Here is a 20,005-nt window from a genome sequence, read left to right on the forward strand (position 1 = left end):
TCCCATGGACACCAAGTCACGCATGCTGGGCAAGCCAGTTTTGGGGAAAACAGGCTAAGTTGCCAAAAAAGGAGTAATACTCAAAAAGGGAAAAAAAAAAATTCCCATCTCCTGGGCTGGAATCCAGGTTTCCGGTTTAGAGTGAGTTAGCTCCTTCAGAAGTATGTCTGTTGTACAGATAATGTGTGTCTTCTCTTAAATGTCGCAGGCCTGATTCTATGGTGGAGACTTAATTTGTACTTAGAGATTTCTTCTCTCTTTTTAATATGATAGCAGGGGGCAAGGAGGTGGGTCTCACTCTGTCTCCACTGTTTTATAATTTGTTTTTGCCCCTTACACTGCCTAAAACAACTTTCAAAGCAGTGGTGGGAAAGCCATCCAGATCTTTCTTAAAGGGCATGTTGGTTTTAACGTCAATTTTAATTTCAGTTCATTTTTTTCCTCTCTCCTTGGAAAATTTCCGCCAATCCCGAGGGCTATGGAAAATAAGTTCAACACAAACAAAGCTGGATTTTAAATCCAGACCATATTTTCTTTCCTCTAGTTGACAATGCTAAGAAAAGAAGTGCTTTCTCCTAGGTATGTAGAAACATAACACAGTTACACACCACCCTACCACTTGGTTCAGGGACAAGATTACGCGGACAGTCTTCACGCGGGATTGGTTTAAACTGGGTTAGGAAACTAGGTCGTCTTATCTTTAGAAACGTTGAATGAAGCGCCAGGAGGAGGCAGGTGTGTATGGTTGCGTGCGGAAGCATGTTCTCATTTCAGTCTTCTGTCAGGGGGCAGGTCCTAGCAAACCTGTGCCTTCAGGTCTAAGCTCTTGACCTTCGGGTCTGGGTGTTGTCCCCGATTGTGACTCTCACCTCAACCTTTCCCCACGCCCATTCCCATTTCAAAAACTGTTAAGTCGGGTTGATCAAGGCATCTGATGGCCGAGAGGTCAGGAGGAGCTAACCAGCTATAAATCAGTGAATGTCCTGGCACTGGTCTGCTGTGTTAATAGTGGGGGCAGATCTAGCATGATTCTGTGCACCCTTATAGTCTTTTAGTTCACCAAATTGTAAGAATTTTAAGTCACACTGGTTGTTGGGAGAGATCGTAGAATCCCACAGTTTCACAGGTCATGGAGAAGTGTCTCTCTGGGGCTAAGCTTCTGTCCCTAAGCAAGTGATTGAGCTAATATTGCCCAATAAGAAATAGATGTGAGCCATAAAATAATTCTAAATTTTCTAATAGCCACTTTGAGAAAAGTAAAAATAAATATGTAATTTTAATTTTAGTACCATGTTTTGTTCAACCAAATATATAAAAAAAATTACCATCTCAATATGTAATCAGTATAAAAACTATCAATGAGGAGGTGTGCATTCTCCCCCCCCCCGCCCCAGTGAGTATTCAAAGTCGGCTGTGAATTTCACAGTGACAGGACATCTCAATTAGTGGGAACCACATTTCAAGTTCTCAATAGCCACATGCTTCTTGGCTAAACTATCCTTGTTAAACTATCCTAGACAAATTCTACCTACTATTATCATGAAGATTTTGAGGGAGAGACAGTTCAGAGTTCTTTTCCTTTCCAAATTTGTAAGGACATTTACATGAGATACATCTTTATAACTTCCCTCCTGTTTCAAAACATTTATATAAGCAAGTATCTTCCTTTTGTGTAAATGATTTGCCTCTAGTGTCAGTGCATTCTGTGTTATTTGAAGTCTATAAACCGCTCCCACCAATACACACACCTATCCTTTTAACTATAACCATTACTAGGACTTCAGTAGAACTGGAGAGCAAGGAATCATATCTGTATCTATAAATCTATACCTAGATGGATCTCTACTCTTAGGTGGCTAGATCCATCTTTGTATAGATCCAGCTATATAAACATATGTATATCTATAAAGACTTGTCTCAGTACTGACAGATACAGAAGAAATGTTATCTTCATTTAGAAATGGGAGAACTGTTTTTTTTTTTTTTTTTTTTTTGGTCTGGCACAGATGGATACTCTGAGTTGTATATTGTTTGAGATGGTATTTCAAGGTTGATTTGTAGAGGAGAAAGAGATTCCTGGGTGGGGAGAATGGAATAAACAAAAAGCATGGCACAAAAAAGGGAGGCTATGGCTATATTTAGAGAAGAGTGATGAAGGAAGAAAATGTGCAAAGGTGAATACAAGGAAGGTTGTGGATGGACAAATTGGTGTCCGTGGAAGGTCTAGTGTGTGAGATTAAATTTGGATTTCATTTTATAAATAATAGAACATCATTTAAGCATCCTGAGCAAGAGAGAGGCAAAACTGTTGTTATGTTCTAAGGGAATTAATTTTGCAATATTATAAAATAGAGAGAAAGTCAGAATTAGAGTTCAGAGCAGAAGAATCCAGCACTCAGGTTAGATGTGTTCTTCAGTATATGATAAGTAACTTGGGGCTGGATGTAGATAATGAAAGGAAATCCATACAAAAATATAAGGTCTGTGTTAGTTGGTGTAGTCTAGGCTGCAATGAATAGGATACTCAAACATACAATCACTGTGGAAGAGAAGTATATTTCTCCCTCATGTAACGGATAAGGACTGTTTCCGGTAGGCTGAGTGGGAGGTGGGCTCTATTTCACATAGTTTTTCAATGCCCCAGACAGTTGCTCTTAGATCTTCACCAGATGGCTTCTGAAATCATCCCCAAGGTTGGCTTTTCAAGTATCCAGTGTGGGAAAAGAGCATGGAGGAAAGCATGTGGGAGGTTTTGATGGGCCAAGTCTGAAAACCATACATGTCACTCATGCTTATGTTCCATTGGTTAGATCTTGGTCACACGGCCATACCTAGTTGCAAGGAAGGCTGGGTAATAAGGTCTAGCTGTATGTCCAGGAAGAAGAAAAAAATAATTTGGATGAAAGGTTAGTAGTCTTGGTACAAAGATCAAGGGAAAAAACAGATAATACCAAAATCTATGGGTTAGAAGGGAAGGAAAACTGGAGAGTGTCCACCTTAAAAGTAAAACTGCCAGTTATTTTACCAGCAAAGTGGGATTATTTGGGATTAGCCGAGGAATTATAGTTCGGGACATGCAAGCTATGACACTACCTTTGATCTGGAGATCAAAGGAAAGAAACATTATAGAGAAAAGGAGGAGTGTGGGAGAGGCTGCTTTAAATGGAAGTCCACTGGAGGAAAGCGTGAGTTCAGGGAGGTGATGGTTTCTCATTGGCTGAGGTATTTTCTTATTGGCTGAGCTTGTTGGGCATCAAGGAGAAATTCTTTTCCTCTTGCTGAAGGAGCAAAATAGTCTTCTTCGTATTGGGAATGCAAAGTAAGTCTCTTCCTGTTGGAGGTCTGCAATTAATGATGAGTCGTAGAGTGTGACAGCTCCCCCATCTGACCTCCTGACTCCATTTTAAACGAGGCATCCTTTATTCAGTTTCACAAATGTAACCACAATAACAATAGTAGAAACTACATTGAACACCTATTCTAATTGTGTGCAAGGCATTGGACATTATGCATTTTTCCCATTTAAGTATCGCTGTGATCTTGTGAGTAAAGTACACTTATTTCTGCAATTTAGTGGTGAGTAAAATACAGTTTAGGGAAGTGAGAGAGGCCCAAGATCATATAGCTGGTATGTGAAAAGTCTATGTCATAGTTTATTAATATTGAGCTAGAGAAGGATGAATCAGAAATGTAAGAAAACCACAGTGGTTCATTTGTCTGTTCTCTTTTTGTGTGAATGCAACGTCAGCTGGATACCCTTGTGCAGAATCCAGGAGTCCCCCAGACCATCTTCCTTCACTTCTGACATCAGTTGAAGGTTTGGGCATCCCCAGGATCATACTCAAAATGTTTGAGGAGTCACTAGAAGGACTCATAGAATTTACTGAAAGCTATTATATACACATTTGTGGCCTATTGCAATGAAAGGATACAAATTCAAATCTACCCAAGGGGAGAGGTACATGGTACAGAGTCCGGGAGAGTTTCCCAGGTTGAGCTTTTCGTTATTCTCTCCCAGTGGATTTGCGGACAGTGCTAACCTCGCCTAGCAACTTTGTGTGACAGCACGTGTGGCATATTGCCAATCAATCTGAACCTTGGTGTCTAGTGTATTAGTTGTGGCTTGGTCATGTAGACCTGGTTGATTTCCTGCATGGCTGAACTTAATCTCTAGCCCCTCTGGAGGCTGAGCTGATATATGGCTCTAAGCCCCACCATAAGTCATAGTTGTCTTAGACTATCTGGCATGGCTCAAGGCCCCAAAGTAAACATATACTCTTATCAGGCAGGACATTCCCAGCACTTAGATGACCTTTGCGGAGCTGAGGGCAAAGTCCAGATTTCTCTTTTGGGTAGTGTTACTATAAATGTATTTTATTAGGTATCAGATAAGACAGATGTGCAGGAAAAGGATGAGCCATGGGATAAATGTAGTCTAGTAAGAGGTATGCTCCATCTCTCTCTCTCTTTTTTTTTTTTTTTTTTGCATGACTTTTTTTTAAAAAGGCTTTTCTTCTGTTTGTGATTTTAGAAGACTGTCCTGTTTCTTATTAGGCACCATGTTTACTTCTCACAGTTTATGACTCTAGACTAATGGACAGATAAAAATAATTATGCCTTTCTACCCCCTTGGAGTTGCATATAATAAAAATGTGCATGGATTCATTTATTCATTGATTCTTAGTCTTTCATCTTTTCAAGTCCCAAAATTTATTTGTCATTATTTTCCAGGCATTAAGTGAAGTTCTGGACATTCAGTGTTCTCATGGAGCTTAGAATCTCATATATAAGGAAACATTAATCAAAGGATCATTCCAATGAATGGATAATTACCAATGGAGAAAGGTTATTGGAAGGGAACATAGTTTTATGAGAGAAACTAACAAATAACTTCACTTAGACTTTGGAGCGAGTGATGGCTTCTTGGAAGGAGTAACACTGGATCTGATGACCAGTAAGTGAATAGAAACTAACCACATAGAATCAGAATGGAGGAGTAAACAATTTGGATAGACTAAGCAGCATATGCAGTGAACAGCCTTTGATATAGGGACATTTGAACAGAGACCTTTAAAAAAAAAAAAAAGAGGGAGGCACAATGTAGTTATCTCGTGTAAGCAATTATAAGTCAAGGGAACAGCCAATTCAAAGGACCTGATGTGAAGCTTCTTTAGCCAGCTTGAGGAAATAAATAGCAAGGAGCCTAGTGACTGCAAGTCATTGACTCAGAAAGAGTATTATAGAAGATGAGGTAACCAGGACAGGAAATAAGGTTACAGAGAGATAGGAAGTAAGGGAGGCACCCAGGGACTAGATAGTAAAAGCTTTGCATTCTTCCAAGTTCATGGATAGCCTTTGAGGGATTTCGAGCCTATCAGTGGCTTGGTCAAATTTACATTTTAAAGCAATTACTTTCATTGCTCTGTGAAGAATAGACCATGGGGAGGCAAGATCGATGCAGGGACACCAGTTAGGGGGTATGAGGGCATTCCAAGCCAAAGATTATGGAGGATCAGGTGGTGGTGGTGGAAGTGGTAAGTAATTGAGTTTCATGCCCATTTTGAAACTGGAGTCAGTAACATTAGTAGATGGACAGGAGTGGGAAAGGGAGATCTAAAACGACCCCAAAGTTTTTAGAAAATATTTGCAGCTCTAAGAATGGAAATAGCATTTGAAGGTAAGAGTAGATTTAAGGAGTATACCACAGACTGAGTTTTGAGGCTAAAATTTTGAGATGCCTGTTGGTTTCAAGTAGAGATATTGAGAGGGCAGTTTTTTTGTTTTGTTTTAATGAGTGTGAAGTTCAAAGAGGAGGTTTGTACTGTATGAATAATTTGGGAGATGACAATTGATGGAATCTAAAGTCACAAGAACTAAAAGCAAATAACCTAGGACTGGAGGTGGCTGGGGAAGAGTGAAGATCTCGGAATGAGCTGCGGAACACTCTACTGTTTAGAGTTTGGGATTACAGGAAAGGTCCAGAAAAGAAGATTGTGATGGAGTGGCCATTGAGGTGCAATTAAAAAAAAAAAAAAAAGGAGTATAGTGTTTCTAGGAAGCAGGTGTCCCTAAAAGAAGGGAATGATCACTGTATCAAAAGCTGTTGATTACGATAAAGACTGAGAAGTGGCTATTGGACTGAGCCATGTAAAGTCACTGATGATCTTCACAAAAATAGTTACATTGGAAAGAGAAGGAAGCAAGCTTGATGAGCTGGGTTCGAGAAACAATGCGGTGGAAAGGAAGTCGGGCAGCAAATAAAGAAAACTCATTCTTGAACTTTTCCAGGAAAGGAGAACAAGTAAAAATAACTAACAGGGATGTGTGGATCCAGAAATCAAGCTACAAATACAGTTTTTTCAGCTCTTATTTATATTCAGAGTTGTGATTTGTAATATACAGGTAATTTTGAAATTTATTCTTATTTGACTTTACATTATGTAGTTTTCCATATGGCCAGACTTCATAATTGTCACTTCTTGATGACTTTATAATGCTCTGTTTCATGTATTATCTACCAAACATTCTTCTCCACAGAGCATTTGTGATGTTTCCAATTTTTGATTATACACAGTAGAAATAAACTTCTTGATGTAAATGGTTTTTCTTCCATTAGGATTATTTCCTTAGGTACATTCCTAATGTAAGATTACTAGTAAGTATATAAACATTCTCATTTATTCTGTTGTTTCTTTAAAGGCTTGTGCATTGAAGACTTTTTCTTATCCCCTGGATCTATCTTGTTAACTTTGAGCCTTCTCACTATCTATGATTTCCTGTCTCTCTCCTTAAAATCTCTCTGGGCTACCTTATGTCTCCTCCTCTCTCTTCCTCTTTTACCTTTTTCTCTGGTGACTGTACAAGGACAGAAAAGTATCAGATTTAATAGATCAGTCATAGACAAGTTCTAGAATCTATTAACTTGAGGGGGGAGAGTAGGGTCTGCTTGGTTATGGGGTCTCAGACTCTCTGTACATGAGTCACTTCAAAACGTTGAAAACTCATGGTGTCCAGGTTTCACCCCACATTAGTTAAAATAAACTCTCTGGGGATGGTACCCAGGTATTCTTAAAAACTTACCAGTTCATTTTAATGAGTAGTCAAATTTAAGACCCAGTGGGTCAGAACCACTGTGGCAGGAAGCTTCTTGTCTTTTTTTTCTTTCTTCCCTATGTGATCTCCACTCAAGAATGAGGTTAGCAAATCCCAATGACCCTTCTATGCCTGAATCTGACTCAAGGTTTATCAGTTTTGTATTTATTATCAGTGGTTTTTGACCATTTTATCCACTGCAACGATTTATTCTTCACTTTCTAAAACTGTTGGTAGGATCTTTGCTCTTTTGGTTTCCCTAATATTTGATGCTGTAATTATGGGTTCAGTTTTCATATTCTCTGGTAGATTTTATGCTGTGCATTACCACACTAGCCCAGTGCCTGGCACCAGTGGTGTGGAATAAATGTTTATTGAATAAATTAAAGAACAAGAGAATGAAAAGAGATCTCATTCTATAAATGGCTGTAAATGAAAGTTGGATATCAAGTTCTCAGTAATAAACTGTTTTAGATTGTGGAGATCAATTTATTTAGGATACCTAACAAAAACAGGATACACACACACACGTATATGTATGTGTGTGTATATATATATATTCACATATATATGTATATATGTATGCATTTACAAGAAAAATAAATATGTATACTGTCTTCATCCATTCCTACCTGAAAACTTTTAGGGTCTAAACCTATAGCTCTTCTTCTCTTGCTTCTGTTGTTTTTCTGCAAGACTGACTGTGAGGTGAACCCCATTTTCCATTGACTTCCATGAAAAAAAAAATGAACATGACTTTCTACAGGAAAAAGTGACTGATAGAGAAGAAGAAGTCTTGGTGAAAAGATGTTCAGTCACCCTTTGACATGGACGGTCATGATTCTCATTACCATTGCTTTCTTTTTTTGGAATGTTTTTTGAAGCACTCTAGACATGCATAGGATGCCCCCCACCCCCGCCTTAGAGTCTCCCTGTGCATTGTTTCTGATCGCTGAATATCTGCCGAACTCATGAAATTTCTCCTGCCCCTCACTCTCACTCTTCTAAGAGTTGGTGTCAACCTCCTCAGATGGTGAAGTATCTATAACCTCTAGTTATACTTGTCTGAAAATCATTTGAGCCTACAGGCTCTGAAGGGAAGGTATTGTACTAGAATCTGAAGAAATATGTTTATTTTAAGAAATAGATGATACTTTGTATTTTTTTCCAGTTTCTCTTCGGTATTTGTTTCTGCTACTTCATGTTGATCTTTGGTATTCAGAGGGAAGTCATGTGGACATTTCTGGAGTCAGTTATTATAAAGGTGACTCGTGTAAGATGGACTTCTATATTACTTGGCTGTTCTATAAAGCTCCTTATTGAAGTCATTTAACAAAATACATAGATTGGGTAGGTTAAACAACAGGAATTTATTTCTCACAGTTCTGGAAGCTGGGAATTCCAGGATCAAGGCACTGGTAGTTTTAGTTCCTGGTAAGAACCCACTTCCTGGCTTGTAGATGGCCTGGCTTGCGATGCCTTCTCACCCTGTCTTCACATGACCTTCCCTCAGTGTACGTATGGAAAGAGGAAACAATCCCTCTCATGTCTTTTCTTATTAGGGCACTAATCCCAATCATAAGGGCACCACCCACATGACCTAATTACCTCTAAAAAGGCTTAATCCTCAGATACTGAGGAACATATGAACATTCAACATATGAACTTGGGGGGAGTCACAGTTCAGTCTATAACATCTCCCATGGGGGAAAAAAATCCATGGTATGCCCCACAGATGAACCAGATACAAACAAAAACACTTTTCCTCCAAGATCAGTAAACTTCATCTCTTTGTGGTTACCTGAGTCCAGTGCTTTCCTTAATAGCTCAGAGTCCTTTTCAAGCAAATGAGCAAAAAATACACAACTGATACACAAATCCCTCAGGTTTCTAAGGTAGTGTGCCAGAAGGAATGTGCAATCCTATTCGGCGTCCTGTTGAAGAAGCATTACACTCCCCCACCCACCCCGACGAAACGTTGTGCATTCCTGATGGATGTTTCATGTCACCCATCACAGCACCTCTGTTTGCAATCACATGTGACCATTTACAGAAGCAGGAAAAATTCAACTGGAGAAATTTAATGTTATATGGGTGAAAGACCTGCTGAAGTAGGAAAAGTGTGAATTAGTAGCAATTTATTACGCTTTGAGTACACAGTGACTTAAGAGTAAGTTTTAAGAAGCCTCTGCCTTAGAACATAATTTACCCATTACTGATATAAGTATGTCTTCAAACAGTCTCTAAAGTACGTTAGTACCACTGTCCTCCTTCTTAACTCATTTGCTAAGTAAAGGCAACTTTTAATAGGATTTTGGTCTCGATTGTCATGGAACCTGCAGTGTTGGGCCTGCATAAATACGACCTTACATTGAACAATTTGAGGGATTTTTCTTTATTTGTTTAATATATGTTTCACAGATTATCACAGCTTATGGATAAAGCTTTCATAGGCCTCATGTCTGTTTTAGTGATGGCTTGACAAAATTTTACCAAAGACCTGTTCTATTTCTAAAATTTTGATAGGACAAGCACTGGCCATATTTTCAGGGGTAAAATGAGAAGTGCTTAAACCCTGTGGGTGCCCTTACTTTCTTGCCTCCAAAAACCTAAATTTGAGCTCTCGCCCCTTTACACCTGGAAAGAAAACTGAAGTCAGGTGGGTCTTTTCCTTCCAGGAGAATGCCGTGAACGGAGAGCACCTGTGGCTGGAGACCAACGTCTCAGGAGACCTGTGTTACCTGGGAGAGGAGAACTGCCAAGTCAGATTTGCAGTGAGTGTGCTCCTCGGACCTCTGGGCCCTCACCTGCCCCGGGGAAGGCTGCCACGTGGCGTCTGCGGGCAGCACGGAGGCCACCTTGCCCGAATCTCCAAGGAGAGGTTTGAAAGAGCCTGTCCCTTGTGAGATAGTGGCCAGTCAACGTGGGTTTCAGGGGGTCGGTTTTAATGGCCTCAGGGCTTGGCTCTGCAGGTTCAACTTTGGTAGAAGGTGCTCTTTGTGATGACTCCCAGGGTTGGTTTGGATTTGTGTGTCGGGGGAAGGTGCATGAGTGTTTGCTTCTGGACGGGGTGTGTGTGTGGGGGGAGAGGTCTCTGTGTGGAGGAACTGTAACCGTGAGAGGGGGTGACTCGCTTGTAGAGGGGGGAGTGTGAGCACGGGGTGACCCATGGATTTGGCCTTGGGCGCCAGCTGCAAATACAGGCATAGGTCCTTTAGTTTGTAGATATTGCAGGGGGGGGTGTTGTCTGTTTGTTTGTTTGTTTGTTTAACAGATTAAAGGTTTGTAGCAACCCTGCCCCTGCGCCATTTTTTTCCAACAGCGTTTGCTGACTTTGTGTCTGCGCCGCATTTGGGGAATTCTCGTGATATTTCCAACTCTGATTGTTGTCTGTTATGGTCATCTGTGATCGGTGATTATGACTGGTGGAGAGCCAAGGTAATAGTTAGCACTTGTAGTGATGAAGTATTTTTTAATTAAGGCCAGTCCATTTTTTTTTCTTTGACGTAATGGCATTGCACACTTAATAGAATAGTGTAAATAATAATTTTCCGATGCATTGGGAAGCAAAAAAATTCATTTGACTCCTTTTATTGTGATATTTTATGGCAGTGGTCTGGAACGGAACCCACGGTGTCTCCAGGGTATGCCTATAATTCGGATCAAGCGTGAAGGATAAATTTCTAGAAACTGGACAGTTAACAAATACATTGGAAGAGCCCATGCTTTTTAAAATTTGCTTTGTATCCTCATTTAGAACCATCAGCTTAAATGTCAAGGTTGTCTTTATATTCTGTGAAAAGAGCATGGTTGCCAGGCATTAAGTTGTGAGGAACTAAAATTTTATTGTTGAGAAAGTGAACTTAAAATTTTTGTGTAATTCAAAATTATTGGTTTTAAAAGAGAGTAACGGGAAACCTAGAAGAGTAAAGAAGAAAGAAAAAATGAGTTTCTTCATATTTGGGGAAATGGGCCTCCTAAATGGCATCTAACACACTTTTTTTTCTCTCTTTCATTATGTTTGTTTATTACATGAAAGAAAGATTTGGAGCAAAATGCAGGACTTTGGAATTACAAATGAATATGTTTCTATCAATGACTAATACAGAAGAAATTGAGTTTCCGCTAAAGCTTTTAGAAGAATATAGCCTTCAAGCGCTTTGATCAGTCTGGCTGGAATTGCAGAGCTGGAGGAACAAAACTTTAAAAATTGCATTAGCTGTTCTGATGACTGGTTTATAGGTTTTTTTGGGAAACCTTCATAAGAGTTGAGAGGACCAGTGTTTGCTTGAGTAAAGTTAGGAATAGAGATCAGTGAAAGGCCCAGCTGTACAGGGTCTCCATTTGAATCTCACTATTAGCACTCACTGTGTGATACTGAGAACTCCTGTCCTTTGGGCACTGGTTACCTTCTTAGAAAAAGAGGGTAGAATAAAATTATTTTGAATTTTGCTTCCAACTCAGATCTGTACTTGGTTGTTTGCATTTCTCTTAATCTTGTAAATTCAATTGATTTAAATATCAGGATTTCAACTTTATGCATATGTATTTTGAATTAAAGTATAATTGCATAAACTTTGATTGAATTAACCAAAAACCAAGAGCTGCTCAGCTACTTGGACTGAAATGCTATAAATAATGAATTAACTTTAGGATCTCAGTTAATTGCAAAAACACTGGTCTTGGGACATCAGATAATATAAAATGGAAAAAAGGAAAACCAATTTTACTTATATATATGCTTTTTAACGATTTCTGCTGCTACTGTTTAGGAGTTCTGCATCATTTCCAAATTATTCCCTTTGATCCTTTTCTGGTAGTCTTTTAGGGTCAGCCACATATTACCTCTCTTGGCAAATATATACACAGATAGATTTATGCTCCTAAATAACATTGCTACCCACCAATTGATTATAACTTGGTCACTATTCTCTTTATACCCAGAAAAACAACAATAAGGGAAGTTGTAAGTATAAGCAGGAGAAAACAGCATTATGAATATTTCTGGTGCTCTTCTGAATCTTTCTCCAAATTTCACCTCCAATACTCAGCTCTGTTAACTCACTTTACAAAGCGTTTGGAAGGTGAAGAGCTCTCCTCCAAAAAAACAATGTTGATGAAAGATGAATCCGTGAGGAAGCAGAAGGTCTGTGTTTTCTCATTACAGGCTCCTGAAGGCTCAGTTTCTTCACCTACAGAGTAGGGGGAGTGTTTGGAACATTACAGGAGATAATGCATTGAAAGGATTTACTTACCACCGCAACTGACACAATGCGTTAAAAATTAAAACAACAACAACAAAAACAGAAAGAAGAGAGAAGCAGACAATTCTCAAAAGAACTACCAATCCCAATATATATATGAAACATATTTTTAGAAGGCACCCAAAATAAAACAACTATAAGGAGTCAAGGTCATGTGCCCATTAAATTAGCAAAGATTTACAAAATTAAAATACCTGCAGCTTAGTTTAAGTCAAAATGGATATTCTCACTGTCCGCTCATTAGAGTGTAAATTGATAAAACAGCTGACACTTGAACAACATGGATCTGAACCATAAGGTCCACTTATATGTGAAATATTTCTGATAAATACAGGATAGTATTATAACTATAGTAAATTATTTTCTCTTATGATTTTTTAAAAAAGATTTTATTTATTTACTTGACAGACAGATCACAAGTAGGCAGAGAGGCAGGCAGGTAGAGAGAGAAGAGGAAGCAGGCTTCCTGCTGAGCAGAGAGCCCTGTGCCGCACTCAATCCCAGAACCCTGGGATCATGACCTGGTGAAGGCCGAGACTTTAACCCACTGAGCCACCCAGGTGCCCTGTCTCTTATGATTTTTTAAAACTATTATCTACAACTTACTGTATCATAAGCATACAGTGCATAGCATACAAAATATGTGTTAGTCGAATGTTTATGTTATCAGTAAGGCTTCCAGTCAAGGGCAGGCTATAGAAGTTAAGTTTTAGGGAGTCAGAAGTTATATTTGGATTTTTGGCTGCACAAGAGGTTGGTGCCCTGAACCCCCACACTGTCCAGGAGTCAACTGTACTTCAGAAAATTGTCAGCGTGTAGTGAGAGCATTACAAAGCTCTCTCTCTCAGTCTGGGCATCATATTTGGCAGGGGAGGGGGGACATTGGCAGGAAGGGAAAGACCGGGAGGAGTGTGCTCCACTTGGTTCAGGGTAGGGAGCTTTGTAGTAGGAGTAAGAGTGAAATAACCTGGATTGCCGAAGAGTATTAATGAAGGGAGGTAGAGAACTGACCTCTTCCAGTGTTGAAAGACCTGCCTTGAAGAAGAGGAGAGGGTCTTGCTCTCTGTCGTTAGGAAGGTAGAACTGAATTCTCCATAAGAATCCATTGACGCTAGCAGCGAATCTTACATGGATCATAAATATCACCTGGAAAACCTGTTAACAATGTAGATGACTATTTCTCTCCTTGCTCCAAACGCTGATTCAATATGTTGGAGCTGGACTTGGGAATCTGCAATTTTAGCAAGCCCCTCAAATAACTACGGTGCAGATGGTCCACAGGCTTAACTTTGAGAAATACTCTATTACAAGGAAGAGCTTTAACAACCAGAGCTATCCAGCAAAGGGATCAAGGTTTCTAGAGAGACAGGCTGAAATGATGTGTTTACCAACAAGCCGGATGGCCATCTTTCAAGGCTGCTGAGTGTGGGGGGGAGGGGTGCACATCGGCTTTGGGTAAGAGGTTAGGCAAGTTAATCTCCAAGAGAGCCTCCAGTTTCAATGTTCTGTTTGCAGCTAAATAGCTGAACAACCATTTGGTAAGTAAAAAGCAGGTGCAAATGGATTCTGCATCATAATCTCATTCCTTTCATTGAGGCACCTTTGAAGATAGCCAGCCTGTTGAGATAAGGACCAAACTGCCAGGACCAGGTACTACCCGCAGGCTTCTAAGCAATGTACAGGCGGAGCGTTCAGAGGAGGAGTGAGTCCATTACCAAAGATGTGCCTTTCCCTCCTTACCTTATTTTAGCAAAGCAAATGTCACGGGTAGAAGTTAAGAGAAGGGAGGAATCAGTGTGGGTTGAGGTAGACAGAGGCAGCTTCATGGCAGTGGGGCTTAAGCACAGTTTGAAGGATGGGTAAGATTTACATAAGTGGTAGGGCTGGAGAACATTCAGGAAGCGAGAGGAACATTAGGAAACTCAGAGGCAGGAACAAGCATTCAACAAGGGAGGAGGCGATCATCAGACATGTATGGTCACAACAGAGGGCACGTGCTAGGTACGAATGGAAAAAAGGACAGATGGGGGCTGTGCGTGTCCATGTCTTTGGAACTGACACTTGGAGTGCACGTTATAAATGCCTGTGTGCTTAGGGAGCATGGCCACGGAACAAGTTGTCTAAAGCAAGACCATTTCAGGGGTGAAAGAAGCTCCTGGCAGGAAGGGCGCCGTAACATTAAGAATAAACCAGAACTGCATCAGGGACACTGAGACGGCCACCCTGACTTATGCGGACATTGCAATAGTCTCTTTAAAACCAAAGCCGTCCTGCAAATCCAGGACTTCCTGCTGCCCTATGGACTGATATTTGGGGCTGGTATTGGATGGTATTGAAAGAAAGGCAGTGGCCTCATAGGACACAAAGACGTTTGTGGGAGGGTTTACTCCAAAGCCTTGGGGCTGAACCAGATGACCTTTAAAATCCTTCATCTTCTGCATTTCTCTAGTGACAACATTTAATACTGTAGAATGTCTGTGAGCAGAAATTTAATGGGATTAAAGTTGTTCCTAAATCAGCTACAGTCCCCAAATTAGTAACTGTTTCTTTTTCTGGCCTAGAGAGAAGAAAGGGATAGGGAGGCAGCAGTAATGAAATTGGAGCAGAAGGATCACTGTTTCCCAAACACAATTATGGGGGGGAAGAACTGAAATAAAATCCCAACTAGGACCACTTCTGTTTGGTGCTATGTGTTGAGGTGGACATTTCTTCCTTCATTTATTCTGGAAGTGTTTGTGGGCTGGGTGCCTGTGCCCGGAACTGCAGACAGTGAGTGTGGAGAGCGACCAGTACCTGGAAATGACAGTATCACAGTGTGGTAGGTAGAAACCCTTCTCGTGCGTTGCTGATAGTGTACACAAAGACGCTCAGCCACATACTGGCTTCTAAAGAAATTCACACCTCCGTTAATAGTCAATAGAGCACATACTAGTGCAGACCTATTTTGACACTGAAATTACACTTGTCTACATTGATACATTGATGCACCCAACAACCGTAGTCAGGGTCCACAACCTGCGTCTACTTGAGTAGACAGAGATGGGCTCTCTGGGACGTGGGAAGGAAATGTGTTTTGTGAGACAGACCTGGGTCCGAAAACCTGCTGTTCCACCCATGCAGAGTGACCTTGGGACAAATGTCACCGATTTTGCCTCCATTTCCTGATTTAAAGTGTTTTCACTAAGATCAGCCTCACCGGTTCTTATTGCTGGGTGAGAATTGTGAACTTATCAACTCTTTTTAATTTTATTTTCTGGAGTGGTTGATCCTAGCCGGGATCGACCACGTCAGAGTCTCTGTCGGGCAGCACAGGGTATGAATACGTTAAGAGCAAGATGACTCTACAGATGACTGTCTGTGTCAGGTAGAGGAGCAGAAGGCCCCTGTTCTCTTTCATAAAGAGTGTCAGGACCCAACGAAGGGGACTGGTATAAGGTGGCTGTTAGGGGTTGAATTGTGCTCCCCCGACAGATGCCGCAGTCCTAATCCCCAGTACTTGGATTATGACATTGTTTGGAAATAGGGCTGTTGCAGAGATGCTTAGTTAAGGTGCCTGCTCAAGTGTGACAAGTGGACTTCTAGGAAGAAGAGGACACCCAGCGATGCATAGGGAAGCAGGTAGAGTCTGGAGTGAGGGAGCTATACCCCAAGGAACACCAAGGACCGCAGGCTGTCTGTCATCAGAAACTGAGAGGGAGGCACAGAACAGATTCTCCCTCTGAGCCCCTACAAGGATCTCAACCCTGTGGGTACCTCGATTTCAGATGTCAACCCTCTAGAATTGTGAGACTATACATTTCTGTTGTTTTAAGCTACCCACTTTGTGGGCCTCGGTTAGAGCAGTCCCAGGAAACACACGCAGTGGCTGTCCTGTAAGGTGACTTACCTGGCCTCGTGGCTCCTCCGCAAGGCTCACAGGTGGGCATACACCCGGAGGTCTACTGCAAACAGCCTTGACTAAAGATTTCATTGAGACATTTGTGGTTTTCTGGATAAGTGAGCAGACAGGCAGGGAGGCGCCCGCCACTGAGAACTGCGGGGAAGAGAGTAGTTAGACGTTAGGTGAGTGAGAACGTGTAGGTTGGGTGAGAGAAAAAAGGAGCTGTCAGACTTCAGAGCGCTGTTACCAGATATCTTTTCTATTTTTAAATGGGCTTATGTCACCTTGTGTTTGTGGGTAGGCTGATGGGTACTGTTTTCCTTTTGTTACTGTTTTGTTCAAGTGTTTTGCTTTAGTCTTTTCCTTTTGGGTAAAGTATAGCTAAAATGGCCACCCCCACCTGACCTTCATGCTAAGGTATCTTCTAATATTGCCGGAAGCTTAACAAAGAGAATTTTCTTGAGTAAATGAATGAATTGCATTAGGGAGGCCATGTAATATGGGCGTGGGGGGTGTGGAGAGTAAAGAACCATGCAGATCTAGAGACAAGTAAGATCTGGATCAAAATCCTGCCTCTGCCCAACTTCTCTGAGCCCCAGGTCCTTCTGTAAAGTGGTGTTGATTGTATCTGCCTCTCAGAATTGGTAGTGGGATGAAATTAGTCGACAAACATCAATGTCCTTTCTAGTTTTCTCCTGTCCCTACTTAAAATTCAAGGTCATGAAGCTGAACAAGCTAATGAGTAGTTTCATTGGACTTTGCTCTCAACAAGACTTTATGTTTGGGATTCTCCTGCTAACCCCAACACTGAGACTTAAACTTTTACCTTGTCATTTTGCTGCTGTGTGTAATATCCACAGTCTCCCTAGGTCATGGGTGGGACCAACTGAGTATGCAAATCAAAGTAACCCATTCCAGAAAACATCTCCTTACTGGTAGACCAGAAGTCTCACCTCTGTATCACAGTACCCACTCACAAGGAGGCTGCCCACTTCACTGGATCCTTGGAAGAAACTTGTAAGAGTACACGTGAGGTAGCTCCCTGCCCTATTTGAAGAACGCTTTCAGCTTTTTGTTGCTTAGAAGAAAAAAAAAGATGGACCTGGAATATGGTTCCACTGGACAGCAGCCTGTGCAGATGCTCTTTCGTGTGCCTGTGCTGTGGGTGAGTAGGCAAAGCAGGGTCCAGCACACACTGCTGGGCCTCTCTGCCCATCTGTGCAGTCGGGGCTGGCGGGTCCAGACCAATGCTGGACTCAAGCCCTGGAATGCATCAGGCTGCCTGCTGGGTGCCCCCTCGCATGCCAGGGGTCCAGCGTGGCAGACTGAGGGGCTCGACCCCTAGATGGCGGCTTGGCTGAGTGGGGCGGGGGCTGTCAGAGGGAACTACGAGGGAGGCAGTAAAGCCCAGGAGGCTGAGGCAGCTTCATGTTGTTTGGGTGCCAGCCTCAAAGACACCATCTCCAGGGAGCTGCCAAAGCTGCTGTCTGCCAGAGGTCTCTCCCTGCATTAGGATATGGAGGAGCTAATGAATCGGAATGACTCAGGGAGAGCCAAGCCATCAACAGAAATAGTTTTGAGAAAGCATTTGCATCGACAGATTCTCCGTTCCTGACCCCCAGTCAGTGGATGCGAGTGGAGGAAGGGCGTGGGGTGTTCCCATGGGTGCAGGTGCTGGTTCTCCACGTGTGTCCAGCCAGATGGTTGGACATTTGCATGAGATCATCCAAGTGCACACAGTGAACTGTGTCTGGCATGTGTCTGGCCCTCAGCGAATGTTAGCCGTTGTTACTGTGATAGCTATTGTTGTCGTTAGTGTGGTTATTTGGCCCATGGTGCTGTGCATACACTTGAGGGGAGTATCTAACTGATCCTGCCCACTTCATGCAACAGACACAGTGGTGGGTTAGAGTGCCCAGAGGACTTCAGGATTCTCAACTCCTAGGTGACCCTGGATCAATAGTATCATTCCCTTTTTGCACAGTCCTTTTTTTTTTTTTTTTTGGAAACAAAATCATGTTCTGGAGAGCACTAAACTCCCAAGAAAACAATCTGGGGTATCCTTCATTAAAGCAGGCTCATGACCAAATAAGTTTCGAAAACACTGAACACCTATGATATACAAATATGTGTTATGAAGCTCTAAGAAACACCTAAGATGTGCAGAATTTCCTACATTTTCCCTCGGGGGAAGGGATGATTGCTGAGTCCATTACTTCCCCACAGAACATCTATGGCATCTTGCGGGATCTCAGCATTCAGCGGAAGTCTGAGAAGTACTCACATCATTTTGCCACTCTCCTAGGACTTGTCAGTGTTAGTCAATAACAGTAACCCTTTGGGCTCCTCGTGAAGGCAGTTCCTGCCCACTTAAAGGTGGAAGAACGTCCGAGAAGCTTAATCACCATCCAGAGTTTCATACCTTGTCTTTATCTTGCTGCATTATTTTGTCTTTATACTAAACTTTCATTAAGCCAAGTGTATGTGTGTGTGTGCTCATGTGCACACATATTTCATTTGTAGAGTTTGAGCCTCTGACAATAACCATCTCCTCTGCAATGGTCATTTTAGATTGAGGCTGTGTTTGTAGGAGGCTATATGTTTGTGCAGAGCAGTGTTGTTATTTAATGCTGGCACAGCCCTGTTAATAAAGATAATTTGCATCTGACTGAATGTAGGGTTTACATCTCACCTAGGCAATGCCCAGGTATATAGAAATGCTTTCCCTTTTCCACTGTTCCTCAGTGCAGAGACCCAGAAAATAGAACGTAATCAATATTCTTGTCGCTCAGAGGCCCCAGTCTTGGCTGAAACATTATTTGCGTCAGCTGTCCTCACACTTACTATCAGCTCCTAAGTGGACACTGTCTCTGATTTTTAGGAGCTTGTTGTTGTTTTTGGTCCCTGCCTCATAGACCAGGCAGATAGAGATTTTAGAGGGCAGTGACATGAAAACACATGGAGTTGGAAAAGCTGGCTTTGATGCCTTCATTTGAGGAGGTGTGTGGGCTTGGGCAACAAGTGGTGATCTGGCTTTGAATCCAGGCTCGGGATTTTCTAGTTGTGCAATGTTGGTCGTTACCTTGGTTTCCTATCTTTTTAAAAATGTGGGCAAGGGACGCCTGGGTGGCTCAGTTGGTTAAGCAGCTGCCTTTGGCTCAGGTCATGATCCCAGCGTCCTGGGATCGAGTCCCATTTCGGGCTCCTTGCTCCGCAGGGAGCCTGCTTCTCCCTCTGACTCTGCCTTCCACTCTGTCTGCTCTCTCGCTCGCTCTCTCTCTGACAAATAAATAAAATCTTTAAAAAAAAAAAAAAGAACATTTCACACTTAATAAAATGGTCAATCCTCCTGGACAACATCAACCTTCTTTAAAAAGAAAAAATGTGGGCAATACCTGCTTTTTACCATTTTTGTGAAGCTGAAATAAGATGATGCATATATAGCAATTAATTGCATGGCAAGTCACAAACACATGGTAAAAATCATCCACTGCCGTCATTCCTCCTTCCATGGAAATGACTGCCATGGGTTGTCAAAACTGATCCTGGAAAGGCAACACCAGAGTATGAACCTTGGAGGGAGGGCCTTATAATCAGCACATGTCTCTCACTGAATAAAAGAGAGGATGGATCTCATGAAGTGAAATGACTAGCCATCCCTCAACTCTGTGACCCTTATCCATTCTCTTGATCTTAAATAGCATGGGTCACTTTCTATTATTTATTTATTTTTTTAAATCACTCATCTACTTGCCTGTATCTGTACCCT

The 20,005-nt window shown here is 41.7% G+C and overlaps 1 protein-coding gene across 4 annotated transcripts in view; it reads left to right on the forward strand.

The window, feature by feature from the left end:
- Positions 1-20,005, forward strand: part of DGKI (diacylglycerol kinase iota) — a gene marked incomplete at its 5' end in the record, with an annotated part of 437,574 nt that overhangs the window by 157,292 nt on the left and 260,277 nt on the right. For all 4 annotated transcript variants that reach the window (XM_082693877.1, XM_082693879.1, XM_082693878.1 and 1 more), the window contains one exon: positions 9,771-9,866. In XM_082693877.1, coding sequence (XP_082550003.1) covers positions 9,771-9,866 — 96 coding nt within the window. The remainder of the gene's footprint in view (positions 1-9,770; positions 9,867-20,005) is intronic.

This window comes from Mustela nivalis (assembly GCF_964662115.1).
Source record: "Mustela nivalis genome assembly, chromosome: 12".
Lineage (NCBI taxonomy): Eukaryota > Metazoa > Chordata > Mammalia > Carnivora > Mustelidae > Mustela > Mustela nivalis.